General features: G+C 43.3%; 1 protein-coding gene across 1 annotated transcript in view; it reads right to left on the bottom strand.

Moving 5' to 3' along the window:
• Positions 1 to 24,170, bottom strand: part of LOC110485188 (microtubule-associated serine/threonine-protein kinase 1) — a 65,238-nt gene extending 41,068 nt beyond the window's left edge. The window contains exons 1-2 of the mRNA XM_036941242.1: positions 23,361 to 24,170; positions 12,657 to 12,685 (exon numbers count right to left, since the gene is read on the bottom strand). Coding sequence (XP_036797137.1) covers positions 12,657 to 12,685; positions 23,361 to 23,399 — 68 coding nt within the window. The 5' untranslated portion in view covers positions 23,400 to 24,170. The remainder of the gene's footprint in view (positions 1 to 12,656; positions 12,686 to 23,360) is intronic.
• Between the last annotated feature and the right edge of the window lie 217 nt (positions 24,171 to 24,387).

Below are 24,387 nucleotides of genomic sequence, written 5' to 3'. Positions count from 1 at the left end.
TATCAACTGCTTTTCTATCATGTTTTTCTCAGGAGTGTGAGAGGAGTCCACATGGAGTGAGCATGGGGAGAGATCTGTTCTAAACTGCTCTTATGTTACTGGTATACTGGTTGATGAATGGACAAGACATAATGGGGTGGTTATCATGGCCATCCACTTTTAACTGTAAAGCTATGAAGAAGACGAAAAGGACACCAGAAGAATCAGTGCTTGAAGGAGGGGGTTGGTCAACTGTGCCCAAAATTGATTTAGACTTTTGGGGTATCAGGTTGATTGTAGAGGTCTGCACTACATAAAACGATAGTAATTTAGATTAAGAATGCATTGAGATACTGATCTGTATTATTTTAAAAAGTTAATAGTAGAATTATGGCCTAATTATACCGGATGCTAATATAAATGTACATTCTGCCAATGTTGATGTGTGTTAAATTATTTATTTTTTACTTTGAGTGATAGGACCAATTTGAATCACTGAGCAATGTCATTCTACATTTTGGTTGGATAATTCATTGGGTTTTTAATTATGATTTGGAAACTGAAGGATTGATTTGAGTTTAGTATGTTAATAATTACATGTGTGAGGCCATTAATGTATTAGGGATTTATTGTTTTGATTGTTGTTATGAACTAAAGATGTTGAAACTATTCTCATCATGCCATGGTGAATGAAGAGGGTGAGCTCCGATCTGGAGAGTGAAACTGATCCTAATCTATCTAATAGTGGAATCATGATGCTTGTCTTGGGTCATGTTCATTAGGCACCAATGGAATAAAATGTACTTTAACTAAGAGTCACAACCTGGATTTGTCCAACAAGATATGCTAATTTTAGTTTCTGGGATGGAAATAGTAATTTGCACCCCACCATACCATGCTGATCCATTGGAGTGTGATGGATAACTAAATAGTACAATTTTTATTAAACTCCATTGTTGCATGCACTGCATTAAATATGTGATTTTCACTGTCTATGAAGATATAGCTTTGAATCTCAAACTGTATGCATTTTTTGTTTTTCTTCATGGGATTCGTGCAGGTGACTGTGTATCATAACCTTCCCAGACAAATTGCTAGAGTGCTTAGAAAATGTGTTGGAGGTTGAAATGGGAGACAGTGCTGAGTTTCTTGAAAGGAGGCTGAGCCAGTGCTATAGCAGCCAGTCACGTGTGTAACGGTATTCGTCGTCTGAAGAAGAGGAATCATCGGACCAAAGCGCAGCGTGGTAAGTGTTCATGCTTTCTTTATTAAAACTCAACACTATAACAAAAAATAACAAAGAGAATAACTGAAACAGTCCTGAAAGGTGCAAAACACTATACAGAAATTAACTACCCACAAAAACCATGTGGGGAAAAGCTACCTAAGTATGGTTCCCAATCAAAGACAACGATAGACAGCTGTCCCTGATTGAGAACCATACCCGACCAAAAACAAATAAATACAAAAACATAGAAAAAGGAACATAGAATGCCCACCCAAATCACACCCGGACCAAACCAAAATAGAGACATAAAAAGCTCTAAGGTCAGGGCGTGACAACGTGCAGGAACCCCATGCAATGAGTTCTTGTTTTTGTGCATCTTGGTTTATGTAGAATATATGTATTTTCCACATATGAATGTTCTTAAATCTTGAAATTTTCTCTGAAGGATTCTCAAAATGGGGGATTATGGTGGCAAAATTGCAAGATTGTTATAATACTTGTATTGCATCATGGTTGTTTTATTCAACAGAATATAATATTCTTAACTATTGTGTGTGTGTATTCTTCTGAGGATAGGCCTCTGGGAGATAACACTGACAGGAGATTTACAATGTATTTTGGATGATAAAACCGAAAGAGCATTCCAGAGCATGACTTAATGTTTCTGTTCTATACCATACAAGGGAGATGTAACGAATCTCCTCTTCGTCTGAGGAAGAGTAGTCAAGATCGGACCAACACGCAGCGTGGTAAGTGTCCATGTTAATATTTTAATATAACAGAACACAAAACAAAAATAACAACGAGAATGTAAGAAACAAAACAGGAAACAACTACCCACAAACACAGGTGGGAACAGGCTACCTAAGTATGGTTCTCAATCAGAGACAACGATTGACAGCTGCCTCTGATTGGGAATCGTACCAGGCCAAACACATAGAAGTACAAAACATAGAACAAAACATAGAATGCCCACCCCAACTCACGCCCTGACCAAACCAAAATAGAGACATAAAAAAGGAACTAAGGTCAGGACGTGACAGGAGAGATGGTTCCAGTTTGGAGTCGGAGGGCCAGACACTGGTCTATACAATGAAAACTGTTGACACAGCAGATACTGTCTGCTATGTATTATAGCTATCTTTTATGCAGATCTTAACCTTGACCCATTCTATATATCTGTTGTTTGTCATGTAGGTTGAAAGGGGTGTATCTTGGCTATAAAAGACCTTTGTACTTTTGTCTCGGCGCCCTCAACGGATCATTAGAAATGGTGATTCGTCGACCAGCCATTGCTATTGCAAAGCTCTCACTATCAAATATTTAGTTTAAGTATAACTCTGACTTGTGTGATAAGTTTGTCTCTCCTCATTCGATAGTAAAGAAATTAACCTTATGTCTGAGATTTCCCAGTTCCGAGTTTCCATTTGTTTTGAACAAGGCAGAAGTCATGCTGGATTGACAGCATGACCAATGTATTCAACCTTTTCTGGCCCATCGTGTTAATTAAATGTTGCATCCTTTTAATCTTGGAAAAGAGACGCTTAAACCGAGACCACACCCCCACTCCACTGAATTGATTAATCTAAACCCAGACCTTTTTGTGCCAGCATTGCGCCGATCATTTCAGGCTGTGAAAAGGGCAAACATATTTCTGGCACACCCCCGAATCTAAAGGTCTACCGCCAGCACTTAGATTTACTATTGCAATAGGTTTGGTTCTGTTTTAACTAGGCAAGTCAGTTAAGAACAATAATCTTTACTCTTATTAACAATGATGGCCTACCCCTCCCATAACCCGGATGACGCTGGGTCAATTGTACACCGCCCTATGGCCAATCACGGCAGGTTGTGATACAGCCCGGGATCAAACCCGAGTCTGTAGTGACGCCTCTAGCACTGTGATGCAGTGCCTTAGACCACTGCGCCACTCAGGATCCCTGTTAATTGATTACAAATTAGATGACCCTCCTCTGGACAAAATAGAAAAATAGTAAACCCTCCCCCTGACTGAAATTGTAAAAGCATGACCCTCCCCCATTTTCCACGAGGTAACAATTGTGTACACAACTCCCTAAACAATCAATTTTTTTCTAAACTTTGGCAAAAGGTAAAGTCTACAAAACTTTTCATCAATGAGAAAATGTGCAGAATGTCAGCCAAAACCTATCTTGCTACATCTTCTCCCACTGCCGGCCACTAGGCTTCCTCGCGTCACCATATTTGGTGGTGAGTGGAAATTCCAACCGTATGCTTCAGATTTATACATCCGGTGAAACATCTAGCTCATTCTTCTATCTGTGATAGTACTGTATAGGCTACACTATATGACCACAATCGATGACATACCAAGCAAAGAAAACCAGGGCAGAGAGAAGAATATTACAGTGAAAAAGAGAGTGCCTTGTCTTGTCCTCTATCCTGACAGTCCTTCCATTTCCCAGCATCCTCTCCTCCTCCTGACCGCCATGGGCTGGGACAAAGTCGCCAGCGTCAGCACATCACAGCAACCCAATCTAGACAGACATCCGAGGAGAGGCGATGCCACCCCAGCTTGGAAGATGATGGATGTGGCTTTATTGTCCCTGAAAGTTTAAACACTGACAGATGTTGAAATGGACATGCCAGCTCTCAAGCAGAGCTCTGACTAACACAGCTTTGTCACAGCTCCACTGGACCACATGTGTGTTAAATGTCAAATTGTGTGGCCTAATTTCATTACCGCCACCAGAGAAGTCAAACCGAGCCTAGTCACCTTCTACTGACCCTCTTACTGAGGGTCAACAAGTTCCAGATCCTCATACAAGATGCCCCGAGGCAAAGATCTAGGATCAGCTCACCTTCCCCAGATCCTTATAACTGTTCAAAACAAAAACAAACATTTTAAGTGAGAAGTAGGCATTGGTCTGAAGCCGAAAAAGAAAGGATATTCACGAGTACCACAATTCCTACTCCACCTATGCTCTATCAAGGTTTTCCAGCACACAGCTTTGACATAATATTGGTCTACTGTACTTTAAACAATGTGTATGCAGGTTGCTTAGAATGTAAACCTTATCAAACACCCACAGTAACTCAATATTAGGAAGTTTTTTTTCAAATGTATATTTTTTTTTAGTTAACAAGGCAAGTCAGTCAAAAATGATTATCTACAATGACAGCCTACACCAGCCAACACTGGGCACACCGCCCTATGGGACTCCCAAGCAGAGCCGGTTGTGACACAGCCTGGAGTCAAACCAGGGTGTCTGTAGTGACACCTCTAGCACTGAGATGCAGTGCCTTAGACCACCGCCACTCGGGTTCCCATTCTAAACTTTGGTGTCCTTATTGTTTTGTACAGTCAGTGTATGCAGACATTATAGTTTTTGCACCATAACACAGCAATACAAGTAAAGTAAAAATACACAATAATGACAAATAGCAACAGAAATAATGTAGTTATTAGTATTTATTTCATATTAACAGCTGATTTTCCAGAGGAAAGTGAAAAACCAGAAACACATTTAAGCCAATATGGAGTAAACTGGAAAAATATCCCTGAAATCATTTAACAAGACAATCGAGCAAGCTACTGGAAAATATACAAATAATCAACATGTAGCCTACCAATGAACTATTCACATACATTCTTGACTGTCACATTAGGTGGTTCGGAGAGCAAAGCATGAAGTGGCACAAACTGCTCTGTGTTCTGCGTCAGCTCCCCCTGACATCCTGCGTCTCTTCCTGGCATCCTAGTCTTCCACCTCGGTGGAAACGACTTGGGATATACCAGGGGGATGGCACTGGTGCAGCAGATGCATAGATTTAGAGGTGGTCATCCAAATGTTTCCCGGGACAACAGTGGTCTTCTTTGATATCGCGCAGCGGAGGAGCTGGATGTTCCAGTGGGGCCAGAGGATAAACAAGTGCATAGAGAGGGCCCGGCACTCTATCTGGTTACGTATTTCCGGGAACACAATCCGCCACCCTGATAAGCAGTGTGTCCCTGGGATGTCCCGTAGGGATGGAGTGCATTTGACGGAGGGGCAACAACGTATTCCTTGAAAGTTTAGAGTTGGTCTCTCCAGTCTCTCCAGTCTCTCCAGCGTGGCAGTTTCCCAACGTTTGGTGTTGACAATGAACTTTATTTAGCTAGCTAGCTGTGCTTTGTGGACGAATGTGGGAGATGTTGTCAACATTGAGTTGTGCCGGCCGGTTCATGATCAGTCCACACAGCTAATGTTAAAGCCTTGTTAGCTTGTAGCTAGCTAGTTAGCTAACATTACTGGCTAACATTAGTTGGCTAGCTAACTGGCAATAGCAGCCAAGGACATTCTTATTTGTGCTTATTTGTTTGTACTCTGATTACACGCAAATTTCAAGGCCAACCGTTTACACAGATGACTTCAGCCAGATGACTTCCATAGCAAAATAAAGCTATCTTCCTTAGCCTGTAGCTTGCCTCTCGTCCGACTGGTGAAAGCTAGCTACTAGCGCTGTTGCTGCGCAATCCAAGTGCTTTGGTCTGGTTTTAGAACTCCTGAGATTCGGCTTAAAAGATGCCCAGCTAACATGAGGAATCTTCCCAGAAGTGGCCCTTTTCCGGGGGGCCATAACTGATTGAAACGGCCCGGAATCGGGTGTTGGACTCGGCCGGAAATCAAAATGAATGATTGACCAGAATCGACACGATGTATCCATCTAATGGAATTCAGACAATTTTGCCGGCATTTTTCCAGAATCCCTCCCAGGAGCGGGCTTGATGCCATTTTAAATAAATGTAAACAAAATTACCTGATTTAGTCATTTTTTATCGTACTATTATACATTGTATACATACAAATTATACCCATCCACAATTTTTGTTAAATAATTGTATTTATATATATATATATATATATTTATTATATATTTACCCCCTTTTCGTCATATCCAATTGTCTTGTCCCCTTGTCACTGCAACTCCCATACGGCCTCAGGAGAGGCAAAGGTCGAGAGCCCTGCGTCCTCCAAAACACAACCCCGCAAAGCCGCACTGCTTCTTGACACAATGCACGTTAAACCCGGAAGCCAGCCGCACCAATGTGTCAGAGGAAACACCGTACACCTGGTGACTATGTCAGTTCCTGACCCACCACAGTAGTTGCTACAGCCTGATGGAACAAGTACATCCCGGCCGTCCAAACCCTCCCCTAATCCGGACTGCGCTAGGCCAATTGTGCGTCGCCTCATGGGTCTCCCGGTCGGCACGGGTATTAAACCAGCATCTGTAGCAACTTAGTTTTGCACTGCGATGCAGTGCCTTAGACCGCTGCACCACTCAGGAGGTCCGATCTGCAAATGTTTAAATGCTCATCAATTTGCCTTGCACAAAGTATCAAAATACTAAAACACTACTTAAATAATTGTATTTTTTATCACAGAAACAATGAGAAAATATGGAAAAAAATAATGAAATAATGAAATGTTAATTATATAAAGCATCCTGTGTAATCATCTGCCAGAGAGTAGCCACAATTGGCCCGAGGCCCAAGTAATACATTTGGGCCAGATAACTGACACAGGAATCGGCCCAAGCTCAATCCCCACAACCTAGCCATAAGTAATACTGCTGTAATGGTTTTCTATATGAGAAGGAGAGTCGGACCAAAATGCAGCGTGTAGATTGCAATCCATGTTTTAATGAACAAACGTAAAACACGAATCAGTACAAACACTACAAAATAAAGAACATGATGAACGTAACGAAAACCTAAACAGCCCTATCTGGTGAAAACACATAGACAGGAACACTCACCCACAAACACACAGTGAAACCCAGGCTACCTAAATATGGTTCCCAATCAGAGACAATGACGAACACCTGCCTCTGATTGAGAACCATATCAGGCCGAACATAGAACTAGACAAACTAGACATGTAACATAGAATGCCCACTCAGATCACACCCTGACCAACCACAACATAGAAATATACAAAGTAAACTATGGTCAGGGTGTGACAACTGCTGCTGTCGGCCCAGACTCGGGCCACATGACGTCAGCCGAGCGCACCGACTCTCAGCCGGAATCGGCCCAGATCCACTGTGCTAGCTGGGTGTTAGCGATGTCAGAAATGTAACAAAAGGGTAACACATCGTTGGTTCTTAATGTACAGAAACGAGCATGTGAGATTGATAAATTATACATTTGATCAAAACTGTTTCCCCTACAAACGTATTCAGTCCAAAAGGTGGCAAGTCTAATAGTCACTTTATGGACGCTGTAGTCTTGTTTTTATCCGACTCCTAGATATTGAGCTAGGTCGGGGCAAGACATTTTTTTGTTTGCCTAACAACCCAGATGGCTCGTGACCAGAGGCAGGGAGTGTGTTGTGTACCTGAATTTAACATTGAGCTTCAACCAATGCCATACTACTGTGGGGGCTATAGCCAGTTAAGGTAAATCACAACTGACCGTAGATCAGTGTCTAGGGCAGTGAAATTCAAACTATTCTTTCGACAAGTTTCTGGGCACCCCATCGACACTCCAATAAAAAAAGAAACCAATAAATACATTTACTCAATAAAATAACAATTTTCAAATGATCTTTCTCAAAAACGTTTGTATATTGTCCCATACAATAACCTTCACTCTTAATTTAATTTTAAAAAATTACAACTGCAACACTGAATAACACTGGTCTAGGGGCTTACTTCAAAGCTAGAACAGCTTTTGACGTTGCAGTCTCAGAGACAAAACATTAGCTTCTTGTTATAGTCTTTGATAAACAAAGATCCCTTATTTTGTCTAAAAACATAGAGGCTGACAGAGACACAGCGGACAGTGTCAAGAGTGGCATTCTTCAGATTCAGTATTGAGGGGTAGACTTTTCCTGGAACTGAAGTCAGGCTCCGACGGGACTAAAGAAGATCAAAGAGAATAAAAGCCCCATTACTCCACCGAAATGATTTAAGAGAGGAGTAATGCTACCACTACCACCAAAGCTACTGCTATTGAATCCAAACATTCCCTGAGGGACAGGAGACCACTCAGAAGGACGGATTATTTGGTCTGGCCCAGGTATCTTGACACCTCACTTACCTCATTCGATGTGTGATATGTGTGGTATTGTTTGAAGGTAGATTCAGCTAAATGACACTGCCCCGAAGCAGCACCGGAGATATATTGTGATAAATGAGATGCAAGACTTCACTCTCACAGTCACACACAGTATCTGCGTATGAGCATGGGTTCGCTTCACACTGTGAACAACGTGGCAGCCAGGGCACCAACACAGTGGAGAAGTTGAGCCTTGTGCTTTAATGCTCTTAGTTGACCCACTACGCTCTTTACTTTTTGCATCTACCTCATATTACTGAGTCTACCTTTAAGTACTGTGTAATAGTGGTCTGATGGCCTTGTTTGTTTGTAAGGGTTAAGGTGTGGCCATGAGTGTGTGTGTGAGTGTGTGAGTGTGTGAGTGTGTGTGTGTGTGTGTGTGTGTGTGTGTGTGTGTGTGTGTGTGTGTGTGTGTGTATGTGTGTGTTCTAGGGAGGGGTTGGGGATGGAGCAGTGTTGTTTTCGCTCTGATCTTTTTTGTGATGAGGTACACCTGAGCCCAGCACCTGAGGGACATACACTGTCTGATTATCAACACTCATTATCTCTCCTTTTATCTCTCCTTCCCTCTTTATCTTCTTTACCTCTCACTCCTTCCATCCTGAACACACCCACCCAATACATCTGTATTTAGCTAACACACACACATGGAAACACACACACACCCACATAAAAAGAGGAGAGACTTGTGTGCACACATGTGCCTGACTACAGCTGAATGGACACTCATCCCAGGACGTTCTCTCGCTCACAAACTCTCTTTCTCTCTGTCATCCTCTCTTTCGTGTTTAAACTGTAAAGAGCTGGATACAGACATAAAGAAACAGGGAGAGGGAAAGAGAGAGAGGCATGTGCATGTCTTCACTGCTCACATAACCCCAGTGTGTTGGTCCTTGATGGAGGCTGAGATAGAGATATTACCCCTGGGCCCTGTGCTCTTACTCACTCCCTCTCTCTCCCTCTCTCATTTTCTCTACCCCTTTCTTTCTCCCTCACTCTCTCTCCTCACTTGCTAAGCCACTTTGACTTGAGGATGTGACTGGAAGATAATGTAGTGTGATAATGGCATGTCCATTCAAAACAAATAGGGAATGCCATTGATGAACCTGCTGTAGCAGAGCACCAGCTAACTTAAAATGGCAACAAAGGCTGATAGATCTATTACACTGCAGTGTAATGGGAAGATATACATTTGTTTGAAAGCAATTATATAGGGGCACTATGAGATGATTGAACACACAAATTCATATGAAACATCAGCACAACAGACTTCTTGTTAATCAGCATATTGACTAAGTCGAGTATCTTCTGTCTGGTGGGTGTTTGTGTGTGTTGGTGTGTGTGTTAAAACTGCAGTAATAACAGGCCAGAGGCAGCCTAATCCCTGGCCAATCAGCAGGAGAGAATGAAGTCATTGGGAGTAGGATAACTTCTCTGAGATTAAAGCGAAATTATCTTGATCATAGCTAGAACTAACTATTTTAGAATATTCTATGTGTCAGACAGCTACGTATCCCCTTGCAGTCATCGCTCAACAAAGAGTTTATCTCAGCATCACTGAGTCAACCTGATTCAAACAGAGCCATGGATATAATCAAACAGTCACCTTTCATTTGAGTCACTGATTAGTAAATACTATGTTAAGCCTCAACTAATGCTACAGTCCTATCTTAGCTGGTACATAGAGGATATCCGTAGAAACACTGACACAGCAATCTTCATAAACACTACTCTGAGCCACTCAACAGCCTCACTCAGCAGAACTGAGCAGAAATACAAAACCAGATGGACACACACACACACACTCGGTGACCTTACAAGCACAAACACATCAGTCGCACTGTAAACGCTAACCACCTCCTCATGTACACTTAGCTGCTACACAAACACAGAGACAGAGAGAAACACAGATAGATGAGGTGATGGAGGGAGGGAGGGAGAGAGAGAAACACAGATAGATGAGGTGATGGACAGAGGGAGGGAAACACGATAGATGAGGTGATGAAGGGAGGGAGAGAAACACAGATAGAGGAGGTGATGAAGGGAGGGAGAGAAACACAGATAGATGAGGTGATGGAGGGAGGGAGAGAAACACAGATAGATGAGGTGATGGAGGGAGGGAGAGAAACACAGATAGATGAGGTGATGGAGGGAGGGAGAGAAACACAGATAGATGAGGTGATGGAGGGAAGGTGAGAAACACAGATAGATGAGGTGATGAAGGGAGGGAGAGAAACACATATAGATGAGGTGATGGAGGGAGGGAGAGAAACACAGATAGATGAGGTGATAAAGGGAGGGAGAGAAACACAGATAGATGAGGGAGAGAAACACAGATAGATGAGGTGATGGAGGGAGGGAGAGAAACACAGATAGATGAGGTGATGGAGGGAGGGAGAGAAACACATATAGATGAGGTGATGGAGGGAGGGAGAGAAACACAGATAGATGAGGTGATGGAGGGAGGGAGAGAAACACAGATAGATGAGGTGATGGAGGGAGGGATTAGAGAAGGATAAAACAAAAGGGAGGACAGGGAACAACATCACGTATTTCAAAGACAGAATCCCCCATCCCTCAGGACACACTGACCTATTTAACAGTGCCCTTTGTTTTATATTGTACCTTTTGGTGCCTCGGAACATGTTGCTTGTATAGGGAAGGTAGCTTAGCGTAATGCTAAGCAACGAGAGCAGTTGAGAAGTGAGAGTCAGGAAGCAGCAGGGTCCCTTGAAAATGTCGTCGCAAACGCTCTCTCAACCTTTAGATGTGCACCAGTGTCTGAGTGATGTGGCGGTGGACAAACGACAGTAAAGGAGAGCGAGAGAGAGAGAGGCTGTCTTTGGTTTTAAATAGGAACAAAAAAGCAGACAGGGTATTGTGGATCGTGTCTCAAGGGTAAGGGTCGTGGCAAGGAAAGGGCTTACCAAGAAAAACTTTCAAAAGGACTCATTTGAGACAGAAAGAAGTTGGGGGGAGGGGGTAATATCGTAAGAATGCACTCTCTCTCTCTCGCTGTGTGTGTGCTTGAGGGGGAAATCTGTATATAGAATGAGAGAAAAGAGAGCGAGGGAAGAAGGGATGATGAATTCATAATCCCAGGGAGGAGGAGAAGACACTTAAAGAAGTCCAGAGCGTGTTAAGTGAAGCTGATGCTAGGAGGTGGTAGAAATGTGTGTGTTTATCTGCAATATGTGTGTATACAAGCGGACGTTTCTTACATAACAAAAAACAGATTAGATTAGATATGAGCACAACCATTCCGTAATTCATCCAAGCAAATCTAAAACCTCAACAGTGCTGATAAATACAAGCCTACTGAGAACAATAGAGGAGACACCCCATCCAGATGAATAGATCAAGGCAGTAGATGAATGTGAGGCCTACTCCAGTGAGCTCATCTATAATGGATGATATGGATTATACTGGTCTAAGGGGAGGGAGGCCTAGAATGGGAACCAGACTGAGACAGAATGAACCCAGATGGTACATCTCTGGAGGAGAGCATAGAGTTGATGACTAAATGGGGGACAAAATGAAAGCTGAATACCACTGTGAGGGAAAAATAGAGATGACCAGTGGTCACTGATGTCAGAGGTTAGCACGGTCCCCAGGTTCATTTCCTGGTTTATTTCCCAGGGGTATGGTGAGGGTGATATGGGCAGGGGGAAGAGATGGGTTACAGAGAAAGGCAGAGAGAGGGACTGGATGGAAGTAGGGACAGAGACTACACAGAGAGACTGCTTGGGTCTGTGTTCTGTATGCTGTGATTATAAACACACACAAGCGTGCGTGCGCACGCACACACATACACACACACACACACACAATGATAGAATGATGAAAGCTTCATCTACCACATTATTAACATATCATTAACGCAATATAATTAACACATATAACATTTCATTAACACAATCAATTATGTCAGCCATATCTTTGTCTTGCTGACACAGACAATAACACACTGGAGCTGTTTCCCTACCACACAGAAGCTAGGGTATGAGAAGGGTGAGCGAGAGAGAGAGAGCTAGAGATAGAACGAGAGACAGACAAAGACAGAGGAGGAAGTGTTTCAGCACCATGGAAAGCGATCAGACTGTCTACCCAGACAGATGGCAGGATTGCCTCCTCCATTCATTCTAATTCTCCTCTAAGTACCTCTAAAGTATCCTCAAACCCTCAATAGGGTGTTGAAATGCTAATCATGTCTCAACAGGGATTCAACAGGGATGAAATCTTCCAACCAGGACAGTAGAGCCCTCGGCTGATAAAAGAGCTGTTGTTTCCAAACACACACTTCCCCTGGCTCGGGGTGTGTTTCTTAGGGAGTGCCCAGTTGGCCAAGAGGGAGGATGTACTAACCTGCTGTTCTTGCGGGGCAGTGGCAGATCCTTCTGGAAGAAAGGCAGAAAAAGAGAGGACAACAGAGATCAGGTACTGGTAACATTAGAGGGATTCACAGGTTACGAGGTGGTTAGAAGCAGAGAAACAGACATCCACTAAGTCACCTCACCACATTAGTACATAAGCTAAGCAATGGAGTGTTATGATATGACACCTCCCTTCAGTCTCTTAGTCCACTTGGACCTCGCCTCTGCTATAAAGACTCACATATACAGGACATTAATCGTTATTTATTTATTATTTATTTCACCTTTATTTAACCAGGTAGGCTAGTTGAGAACAAGTTCTCATTTACAACTGCGACCTGGCCAAGACAAAGCAAAGCAGTGCAACACAAACAACAACACAGAGTTACACATGGAATAAACAAGTGTACAGTCAACAACACAATAGAAAAAAAGAAAGTCTATATACAGTGTGTGCAAATGGCATGAGGAGGTAAGGCAATAAATATGCCATTGTAGCAAAGTAATTACAATTTAGCAGATTAACACTGGAGTGATAGATGAGTAGATGATGATGAGCAGATGATGGTGTGTAAGTAGTGATACTGGTGTGCAAAAGAGCAGCAAAGTAATTAAAAACAATATGGGGATGAGGTAAGTAGATTGGGTGGGCTATTTACAGATGGACTATGTACAGCTGCAGCGATCGGTTAGCTGCTCAGTTAGCTGATGTTTAAAGTTAGTGAGGGAACAAATTTTGCAATTCGTTCCAGTCACTGGCAGCAGAGAACTGGAAGGAAAGGCGGCCAAAGGGGGTGTTGGCTTTGGGGATGAACAGTGAGATATACCTGCTGGAGCGCGTGCTACGGGTGGGTGTTGTTATTGTGACCAGTGAGCTGAGATAAGGAGGAGCTTTACCTAGCATAGACTTATAGATGACCTGGAGCCAGTGGGTCTGGCGACGAATATGTAGCGAGGGCCAGCCGACTAGAGCAGACAGGTCGCAGTGGTGGGTGGCTTTGGTAACAAAACGGATGGCACTGTGATAGACTGCATCCAATATGCTGAGTAGAGTATTGGAAGCTGTTTTGTAGATGACATCGCCAAAGTTGAGGATCGGTAGAATAGTAAGTTTTACTAGGGTAATTTTTGCGACGTGAGTGAAGTCTTTTAGTCTTTTAGCGAAATAGAAAGCCGATTCTAGATTGGATTTTGGATTGGAGATGTTTGATATGAGTCTGAAAGGAGCGTTTACAGTCTAGCCAGACGGGCAGCAAACGGTTGAAAAGCATTAATTTGGTTTTGCTAGCGTTTAAGAGCAGTTGGAGGCCACAGAAGGCATTGAAGCTTGTTTAGAGGTTAGTTAACACAGTGTCCAAAGAAGGAGCAGATGTATACAGAATGGTGTCGTCTGCGTAGAGGTGGATCAGGGAATCACCCGCAGCAAGAGCGACATCGTTGATATATACAGAGAAAAGAGTCGGCCCGATAATTGAACCCTGTGGTACCCCCATAGAGACTGCCAGAGGTCCGGACAACATATATATACAGTACATGGTATTCTGTGTGTCTTTGTTTGTGAATTCCGTTGAGGGAGAGATACCAGGAAACAGCAGAACAGAGAGGATGGGTAAGTGCATTATGTGCTTGTATATGTGAGTGTGTGCTTCAGTAATGTGGACCAGTGCTTTGAAGTGGACCAACGCTCTCGCTACCTCTCCCTCTCTGTCTCTCTCTCTCTCTCTCTTTCTCTTTCTGTGTTCCCCCAGCAGAGAAGAACAGTGTGTCCACCCCCCTATCTCTCCCCTGGGTCCCAGATGGACCCAGAACACTGTGCTGGAACAGCAGCAAACGCTGAGAAGTGCCAAATCCTACACCAGCTTAGCCTGGCTATTTGAAATGCTTCTAACTGAGACACTGGTTTAGTTTCCCTGACACTGTTTTAGCATTTGTGGCACAAATCCCATTCAAGTCATGGTACCGATATTTGTATTTTTCATGCATCATGTTCAAATCATCTATAGTGACATTTGTTGAGCTTCACAGTCAATTTGAGATATTTTCGGAGGATTTGGACATGCGCAAAAAATGATAATATTGGTATTATGACTAGAATGGGATTTGTGCCACAAATGCTAAAACATTAGCATTTGGAAACAATTCCAGGAAAATAAAACTAATGCATGGATTGCTGTCATACCTTGTCTATAGACTGCTTACAGGGAAGCCAATGTGTAATTTTGTAATTTGGGATGAACTATCCCTTTAAGCTCTGTGGTGCCTAGAGCTTCAGCCTCAACCAGAGCCTGATTATGCTTCTGTCTGTGTCCCTGACTGCTTACTTCTTACACACACATTCACTGCAGCAGACTCCCACTCTCTCCAGACATACATGTAGAACATGAAAGAGACAGAGAAATTGCAAATTTACCAAGAGGTACTGCAAAATAAATCAGGAGAGAGTAGCCAAGAGAGACACTGAGCCCATTTCCCAGGTGTGTGTTGTGTAGAGCATTAATTAATGCATTAGCCACTCCTGTCAATGAGGGGCGACTCCGTCAAGATGCCATTAGCATTGACAGGCAACCAGTGACAATTAATACAATATTTGGTTCATCTTGAGCTAAAGTGTACCTGATTGTTTGAGAGAGAGAGAGAGAGAGAGAGAGAGAGAGAGAGAGAGAGAGAGAGAGAGAGAGAGAGAGAGAGAGAGTGTGTGCTTACATGTATACTATAAGAATTTCCAGGGACTTCACGATATGATATTATCACAATATTTAGGAGCTGATACGATATGTATTGCGATTGTCATGATTTTATATTGCGATTCAATATTCGGAACATATTGCTCACTATGTGTCTGCTGCAGAGAGAGAGAGATCATGAGAAAATGAGTTGTGATCAGTCAGGGAAATAAAAGTGCTGAAGACTTGTTGGCTCACTGTTTAAAAAGAAGATGGAGAACAAGCTACAGGATGAAAAATACCAGAGTTTTGGCGCAGGTACAGCCGACTAGCGCTAGCTACAATTATTTTTATAATTTTCTATTATTACAAATCAATACCTAATATCATCCAAAAATAATGTTGCGATATGTAACCGTATCAATTTTTTCCTCATCACTATAGGAAATAGACTGAATCATGTGTGTGTGTGTGATCCTCTTCATAAGGTTCTCCCACTGGAACAACTAGAGAAACCCTCTCCATAGTGTGTGCTTGTCTAGTGGAATGTCTTTGACAAACCTCCCACATAGCAGGATACCTTCAACACTCAGTTACCTTGAAGAGTCAAACGGAACACTCCACAGATTTAGTCTTACCCAAGAGAGAGCTGGTAAAAACTATGAATGCTTGGGAGAGAAGGCAGTAGGACCTTGATTGAGGAGTGAATATGAAATAAATCATTTTGGATCAAAAGAGAAGTGACCTCACCATTGTAAGGTCAGATTCTCACATGAGTTTTACACCCAGCACAAGCCGAAGGTCATCGATAGTTGTTGGTGTATATTAAGCTCCTCCCATGGGTTTACGTGTTAATAGAAACAAATCCCTCTTTACAAGGACAACCGAATATTCAACCTATTGATTCCTCCTCACTCCTCCTCCATTGGTCAGACTAATTGATCCTGAGCCATCAGAGCTCTGTACATTACTTGAAAGTGTGGATGGAGGGAAGACAGTGCAGAGAAAGACGGGGAAGGTGTATGAACAAATCTCAGACACAACATCATAAAGACATCTGGCTCGTACCCGTCATACAACACATACCAGTAAATCACTTTACAATTGCCACTTTAAGAGCTGTGGCATAGATCCATATTGAGGCTATGCCTGTACTGAAATGCACTTTCAATAGATACTCTCCATTGTGCATACTTTTTCATCCAGGTCACATAACCTCTCATAACATGATTATGAAGAGAACATCTAGTTCGCTTTGACACACAAGGAGTGGAAATCTTTTTATGCTACAAGTGCAGACTAGTTAGAGTAAGAAAGAATGAAGAGAAAACCTTCTGAATATAGAGGTATGAAACCAAAGGAACAAAGCAGGATGCACTACGCCGAATGTGGCATTGCATCAAAATGAGTCTGCTCATTGGCTGATGTCCTCAGTAGGGCCCTTTAGTGCTGTGGTGTGTCTGAGGCATTTCTAGACAACAAAGAGAACAATGTGGTGCATCAAAGAGATTGCAACCTTCTGTTTGTCGGGGAGGAAGGTTTCTACTTCAGGAAAATAATCCAGCAGCAACAGGAAATGTGAATTATTATGTTGATTATAATTCATGGAATTGTTTGTCGGGGGTTGATACATTTTAAGCAAGAGAAAATCAAGTCTAAAATTTCTAAATGTAAATTGCTGTCACGGATCCCTCCGTAACTTTCATCACGCACACCTGTCCACTATTCCCACTGATTTGTTTTCTATATGTGTGCCCTTTGGTTTCCATTGGGGGGTCGATTATTGTTCCCATGACCGTCGGTGGTGTGAGTACCTATGCGTTGGTGCAGATGTTATGCTGCGTGCTTTATATATTGTGTATTACGGGCAGAGGTGTGGACTCGAGTCACATGACTTGGACTCGCGTCAGACTCGAGTCACAAATATGATGACTTGCAACTCGGCTTTGACTTTAACACCAATAACTTGTGACTTATTAACTTGGACTTGAGCCTTATGACTTGACCTTACTTGATACCCTCCCCAAGCCCAAATATTTAAAATGATGCTATTAAAAAAAGTGTGCAGCGCATCAACTCTTTACAGATAGAATCCGACAGCAGCCAATCAAATTGTGCTAGCTGAGAAAAAGTTGTGCATGGCAGTGCAGAGGAACGTCGTCGGGTGAATTCAGATGGAGCCCTTGGAAAGATAATAAACAAAATTATTATTTTCGGATATAAAGACAACGCTGTATCAACAAAAAACGGATTGCAACTTGCAAAACATGCTGGAAGGAAATTACAGACGGAGGCGCAACAACTTCCAACTTTGTTAGACATTTGAAGCTGCACAAAGAACTGTAAGTCGTGGCTAATATAGACGACAGCTATATATTTTACTTTACTAGTGTATCATGTAGGCTAACGTAACGTTAAATCAATGATCCTCCACACAGTCAGTCAGTGCGGGAACGTGATCATTGCACCCAAGATTGTGCTACAACTGGTTAGGCAGTTGGTAACCTAAATCCTGCCTGATGTCACTGCTGTTCCTAAAACCATTGATATACATTAGCCTACTGTAACCACACAGAGAGAGAGTGAGTGTGTGTGTGTGTGTGTGTGTGTGTTTGTTAAGGTTGGGCGATTGTGTACAAGCCTACATTGCCCAATTGCGCCCCATTGCGATCCTCAATAGTCGATCACTATTGGGGGGGTCCTTCTCATGGCTACCCATGTATTTCCATGGAAATATAACGTTTATTTGGAAAGTAATAAATGTATATATATTTTTAAAAGCATTCATGATTTGAGTAAATGTAATATACTAACTATTACTCTTGTTAAAAATATGAAATGGTATTACATTTGGTGAAGAGCACATTATGACTTGTTTAGGACTCGAAACTCAAAGTTTAGGACTTGAGACTTGACTTGATGCTTGACTGTCTTGACTTGGGACTTGAGTGCTAAGACTTGATACTTACTTGTGACTTGTAAACAATGACTTGGTCCCACCTCTGATTACGGGTATTGTCCCGTGTCGTTCAATGAGGTTTACCCTCGCTCTTTTGTTTGGGTACAGCCCAGTGTTTTTGTATACGTGTATGTTTTGGGTGTATTAAAAACCCCTATTGTGTATTCCTGCGCCTGTCTCCAAAATCCTTTATACCAGCGTGACAATTGCAAACTTCAGAAGCCTTTTAAAATGTCAAATACACTACAAGTTTTAAATGTCCTGCATTGCAGGAAGGAATCAGCACCATGGACAGGGCCCTACTTTGGAGGAAGGAATCAGCACCATGGACAGGGCCCTACCTTGGAGGAAGGAAACTGGACCATGGACCGGGGATACTTAGGAGGAGGTCACTCCACAGAGCCAACTCAGTAGTGGGATATGGAAGAGGGATATAGTAAAGGGATTCAGGAAAGCGTACAGTTTCAAAAAGACCAAATGAGTTCAGGGGAGGAGATTAGCTGTTTGAGGGCCAATGTATCCAATCAGCTCATATATGATGGAATAACATCGGGTCTGGAGAGTGGTCTGACAAAATGTGCCTCCCCTCCTGACTATTCTTTTGCTTTAGATTTGCATCAGAATGTCAGATAATGTACGTTATAATGTCATGTTTTCGAATTTTAAAAAAATGCAATGAATAACGGTCACCCTCTCAAACTTCCCTACAAACAACATGATTTTCATTGTTGAACTAATATTTTAATGCTCTCTCACTTTGTCAGGCCATATGGGGAGAAACTCATGTCACACTGAAATCTAGACTTTATCAATGACCAGACATTGTGTCATTGACGCGGTAAATCCAGGAAGCTGAGACTAATGGAAGGGATTGTAATTGAGTTTCCGCTTTCTGAATGTTAAACACAATAAAAGTGCAGTGACTGGCTGACGGTAGAGATTGGTGCTCTGAATCTGATAGATCTGGAGCGGAATGACGACAGATGGAGCTCTGACACAACCGTACCGTTCCCACTGACTGATCACAGATTTGAAAGCAAAACAATTATACTCCATATTTACCCCCTCTCCCTGACGAGGATGACTGCTCTTCCAGAAGGTTCTGCCCTGTGGGTTGAGGAGTCTAAATCGTCCCTCTGAGTCGCAACCACATTGGGATGTTTGTGACACAAATGACAAAACATACGTCAAATGTCTATGAATATTGAAATAGACTTTATTGTCATGTGATTGCTGTGGTTCACAACATTACAAATACAGTTCAGGATGCTGTGTACAGTACAGTATACTATGCTGTGGCCCAGGAGGGAGGTGGAACTCCCAGTTACAAGTCACTGTTCCACCGGATGCACCACAATATACTTGTGTATTCAGCCCAGAACAGAACATGGTGCGCTGGTGACCGTTTCAACACGGGATGGTGCATCTCACGGGGTTATATCCTTTCAATAAGAATTCCTAATTAATATATGTGATTGTGATGTACAGCGCATTCGGAAAGTATTCAGACCCCTTGACATTTTCCACATTTTGTTACCTTACAGCCTTATTCTAAAATGGATGAAATAGTTTCCCCCCCTCATCAATCTACACATAATACCCCATAATGACAAAGCAAAAACAGGTTTTTAGAAATGTATGCAAAATTCTTAAAAAACAGAACTCTCTCATTTACATACGTTTTCAGACCCTTTACTCAGTACTTGGTTGAAGCACCTTTGGCAGTGATTACAGCCTCAAGTCTTCTTGGGTATGATACTACAAGCTTGGCACACCTGTATTTGAGGAGTTTCTCCCATTCTTCTCTGTAGATCCTCTCAAGTTCTGTCAGGTTGGATGGGAAGCGTCGCTGCACAGCTATTTTCAGGTCTCTCCAGAGATGCTCAATCGGGTTCAAGTCCGGGCTCTGGCTGGGTCACCCAAGGACATTCAGAGACTTGTCCCGAAGCCACTCCTGCGTTGTCTTGGCTGTTTGCTTAGGGTCGTTGTCCTGTTGGAAGGTGAACTTTCACCTCAGTCTGAGGTTCTGAGCGCTCTGGAGCAGGTTTTCATCAAAGATCTCTCTGTAGGGCCTCCCGGGTGGCGCAGTGGTTAAGGGCGCTGTACTGCAGCGCCAGCTGTGCCATCAGAGTCCCTGGGTTCGCGCCCAGGCTCTGACGTAACCGGCCGCGACCGGGAGGTCCGTGGGGCGACGCACAATTGGCCTAGCATCGTCCGGGTTAAGGAGGGCTTGGTCGGTAGGGGTGTCCTTGTCTCATCGCGCACCAGCGACTCCTGTGGCGGGCCGGCCGCAGTGCGCGCTAACCAAGGTGGCCAGGTACACAGTGTTTCCTCCGACACATTGGTGCCAGCCGGGTTGGATGCGCGTGTGTTAAGAAGCAGTGCGGCTTGGTTGGGTTGTGTATCGGAGGACACATGACTTTCAACCTTCTTTATTGAACCTTCTTCGTCTCTCCCGAGCCCGTACGGGAGTTGTAGCAATGAGACAAGATAGTAGCTACTACAACAATTCACAACAACAACAACAACAAAAACTAACAAAAAAAATGATCTCTGTACTTTGCTCCGTTCATCTTTAGTCTCCCAGTCCCTGCCGCTGAAAAACATCCCATGATGCTGCCACCACCATGCTTCACCATAGGGATGGTGACAGGTTTGCTCGACGTGACGCTTGGCATTCAGGCCAATGAGTTCAAGCTTGGTTTCATCAGACCAGAGAATCTTGTTTCTCATGGTCTGAGAGTCTTTAGGTGCCTTTTGGCAAACTCCGAACGGGCTGTCATGTGCCTTTTACTGAGAAGTGGCTTCCATCTGATCACTCTAACATGAAGGCCTGCTACAGAGATGGTTGTCCTTCTGGAAGGTTCTCCCATCTCCACAGAGGAACGCTGGAGCTCTGTCAGAGTGACCATCGGGTTCTTGGTCACCTCCCTGACCAAGGCCCTTCTCCCACGATTGCTCAGTTTGGCCGGGCGGCAAGCTCTAGGAAGAGTCTTGGTGGTTCCAAACGTCTTCCATTTAAGAACGGAAATCATGTCCAATCAATTGAATTTACCACAGCTGGACTCCACTCAAGATGTAGAAACATCTCAAGGATGATCAGTGGAAACAGGATGCACCTGAGCTCAATAATCGAGACTCATAGCAAAGGGTCTGAATACTTATGTAAATAAGGTATCTGTTTTTTATTTTTATACATTTGCAAAAAATATGTCTAACTTTGGTACAAGACGAATGTCCTTGAGTGGCCCAGCCAGAGCCCAGACTTAAACCCGATCTAACATCTCTGGAGAGACCTGAAAATAGCTGTGCAGCAACGCTCTCCATCCAACCTGACAGAGCACACCAAATACAGGTGTGCCAAGATTGTAGCGTCACACCCAAGAAAACTTTAGGTTGTAATCGCTGCCAAAGGTGCTTCAACAAAGTACTGAGTACAGGGTATGAATACTTATGTAAATATGATATTTCTGTTTTTCATTTTTAATAAATTTGCAACCATTTCTAAAAACCTGTTTTTGCTTTGCCATTATGGAGTGTGTAGATTGTGTGTAGATTGATGAGGGGGGAAAAAACTATTTAAATGTGGAAAAAATCAAGGGGTCTGAATACATTCTGAAAGCACTGTATATAGAACCTTCCACCCCCAGCTGGGATATGGATGCTGATGAAGACCTAATGGTCTAAACGTTATTGCATGAGCAGCAGTGGGCAGTGTTTTCCTTTCTATTAAACATAAATTCACCTAGAACTCCAGAACCTGCAAAAAGTACCTGAATGTATGTATGTTCTTCAGCTTTTGTACAACACCTCAATATCAGCAATATGGTGCTACTTTAATTATCTTCCCCCAGACCACTTCCTGGCAGTAATCTCTGTGAAGCTCTCTGATAATGAGATGGGCTGGCTAAGACACCAGCCAGCCATGAGGATCAGACAGAGGCAGGCAGAGAGTAATGCTGCTGCCGGACCCTGCCATGAGATAGGAGAAACAGCAGCACTAAAAATGGTCGTCTGACGTCATGCCCTTCAGCTCCTCTCTTCTGAGCCAGAGGAGAAATGGCCCTGGCTGTTATGAAACAGTACTGGCTGGGCTCCCTGCCCACAGCTACACCACCGCTGGCCCCATCATTTCGTGAACACACGAAGGACAATGGTGAGAAAGTCAGTCTGGGGAGCTGATCGGAACCTAGACAGGGGCATGCTCATCACCTCAGTCAGTGTCAGTGATTGGCTCACCATCCCATGTCTGACAGATTGTTGTCCATTTTGTCTTACATTGCCTTTTGCCTCTTGCCAGGCCATCATTGTAATTAATGATTTGTTCTTAATTGAATTGCCTGGTAAAATAAAGGTAAAATAAAAAATGAAATACTGTGAAGTTAAGCATATGTGAACAGACACATACCACACACACACAGGATGGAATTGAGAGTGTTGACAATGCCATGAGGTGGATTGTCCCAGCACAATAAAGAAACAGTGTAATGGTCAACCCCAGTCTCTCCATCCCCAGCTCTCTATCCCTCCCTCCTCTTCATCACTATACTGCCCAGTCCTAATGACGCCCTAAGGCACTCTGCCTGCCTGCCCGCCTGGCTGGCCGCTCAGCTCAGTTCACTTGACTGAATCACACTCCAAGGGGGAGGGGTGACCCGTACTTAACCAGGCTACTTCATAATGGATGAACACGTAGGCTTTAGTAATATGAACATGTCATATCAATATGCATGGCGGTACATTTTCATTATGGAGATATTACCTTGAATGGCATTATAGACATAGAGTCGCCAAGTATCTTATGAATATGACCTCTGCTGAGATACATTAAATCAAGATTTCTGCAGCTGAGCATATGAAGTCATAAATACATAGCACAGTTGTTATAACACATGCTCTAAAAAGGATGTTGTGTGTGGGTAGTTGGTTATTAACATATGAGCCTAAAAATTGTATTGAACATAATCTCAACTCAATGGCACATTCTGTACGATTTCTATTGACATGAGCGTAGCCTACATGGAACTAACTGTCAATTAGAGATACTATCAAACACATTACACCCGAACCTCACCTGCAGCCTCCGACGCCGAATTATCCCCGAGTCATCCATGGTGAAATAAGGCGCAGTCGGATGGGGAATTCCCAAAAACAGCCCACTGACCCTTCACTTGTTTCGGTTTCGACCCAAACAACTCTGCGGCATCCACTGGGTGTCCGGTTCTCACTCAAATAACACAGCCGAAACCGCGGCGTTGCTCACTTTGAGCCAAAGCGCACAGTGCGCGTGCAGTGTCACGTTGAGGAACCGCTTGAAAACCACCAAATGCCAGGATGTCCCGTAGCATCTGAAACGAGCAGGGTCTTCGGGCTTTTAAGTCTCTAAAATAAAGTTATTCCGCTGTAGCCTATAGGTTAATTAAATGATTAAGTCAATGACTCATAAATCCCCATGTTGATAGTCGATTGTCACCTTCACTTCTTCCGGTTGTTTTTAGAGCATCTTTGTGCACCACCAACAATGTCTTTAGAGACTTCACTTGCAATATAGTCTACTGCACCAATTCTTTGGCGGTGTCTAAAATAAGTTACACCTACAGCATTAAATGTTCACAATACACCAGAATGTTCATTTCGCGGTTGATGCTGCTTGAGCAATGGTGCGAGACGTGCAAAGATGCTTCCTCGAGCTCAGTCAGTCCCGTTGACATTGTCGCTGATTCGCCCAGGAATCCATCCACTTCTTTGGACTCCCAGGGCAATAACAGTCCATGACATAACAAAACACATCGTCTTTCCGCTCAAACTTTAAACATTCGAGAGAATGTTCTTCTCCCTGGCTGCATATCGCGGTCCACTCATTCTTCCACCTTCACTTCCTTTGATAACGGACGACAAAAGCGCGATATCTGTAACCCTTCCGTGCCCGGGATTCCCTCACGCCCCTCCTCCACGCGCAATCCGCAACTGGGCCAGTGTGATGAACTCAACATCCCTCTCCTCTCGCCACAGGTAAATGGGGGGGATAAGAAGGATAATATGGGGTGAACTACTTCATTGCTGGGCAACGATGAGAACCGCATGCGTGTGAACGGCCATAC

Source organism: Oncorhynchus mykiss, chromosome 13, assembly GCF_013265735.2.
Source record: "Oncorhynchus mykiss isolate Arlee chromosome 13, USDA_OmykA_1.1, whole genome shotgun sequence".
In the NCBI taxonomy this organism is placed as follows: domain Eukaryota; kingdom Metazoa; phylum Chordata; class Actinopteri; order Salmoniformes; family Salmonidae; genus Oncorhynchus; species Oncorhynchus mykiss.
This window is presented reverse-complemented; position numbering and strand designations above follow the sequence as displayed.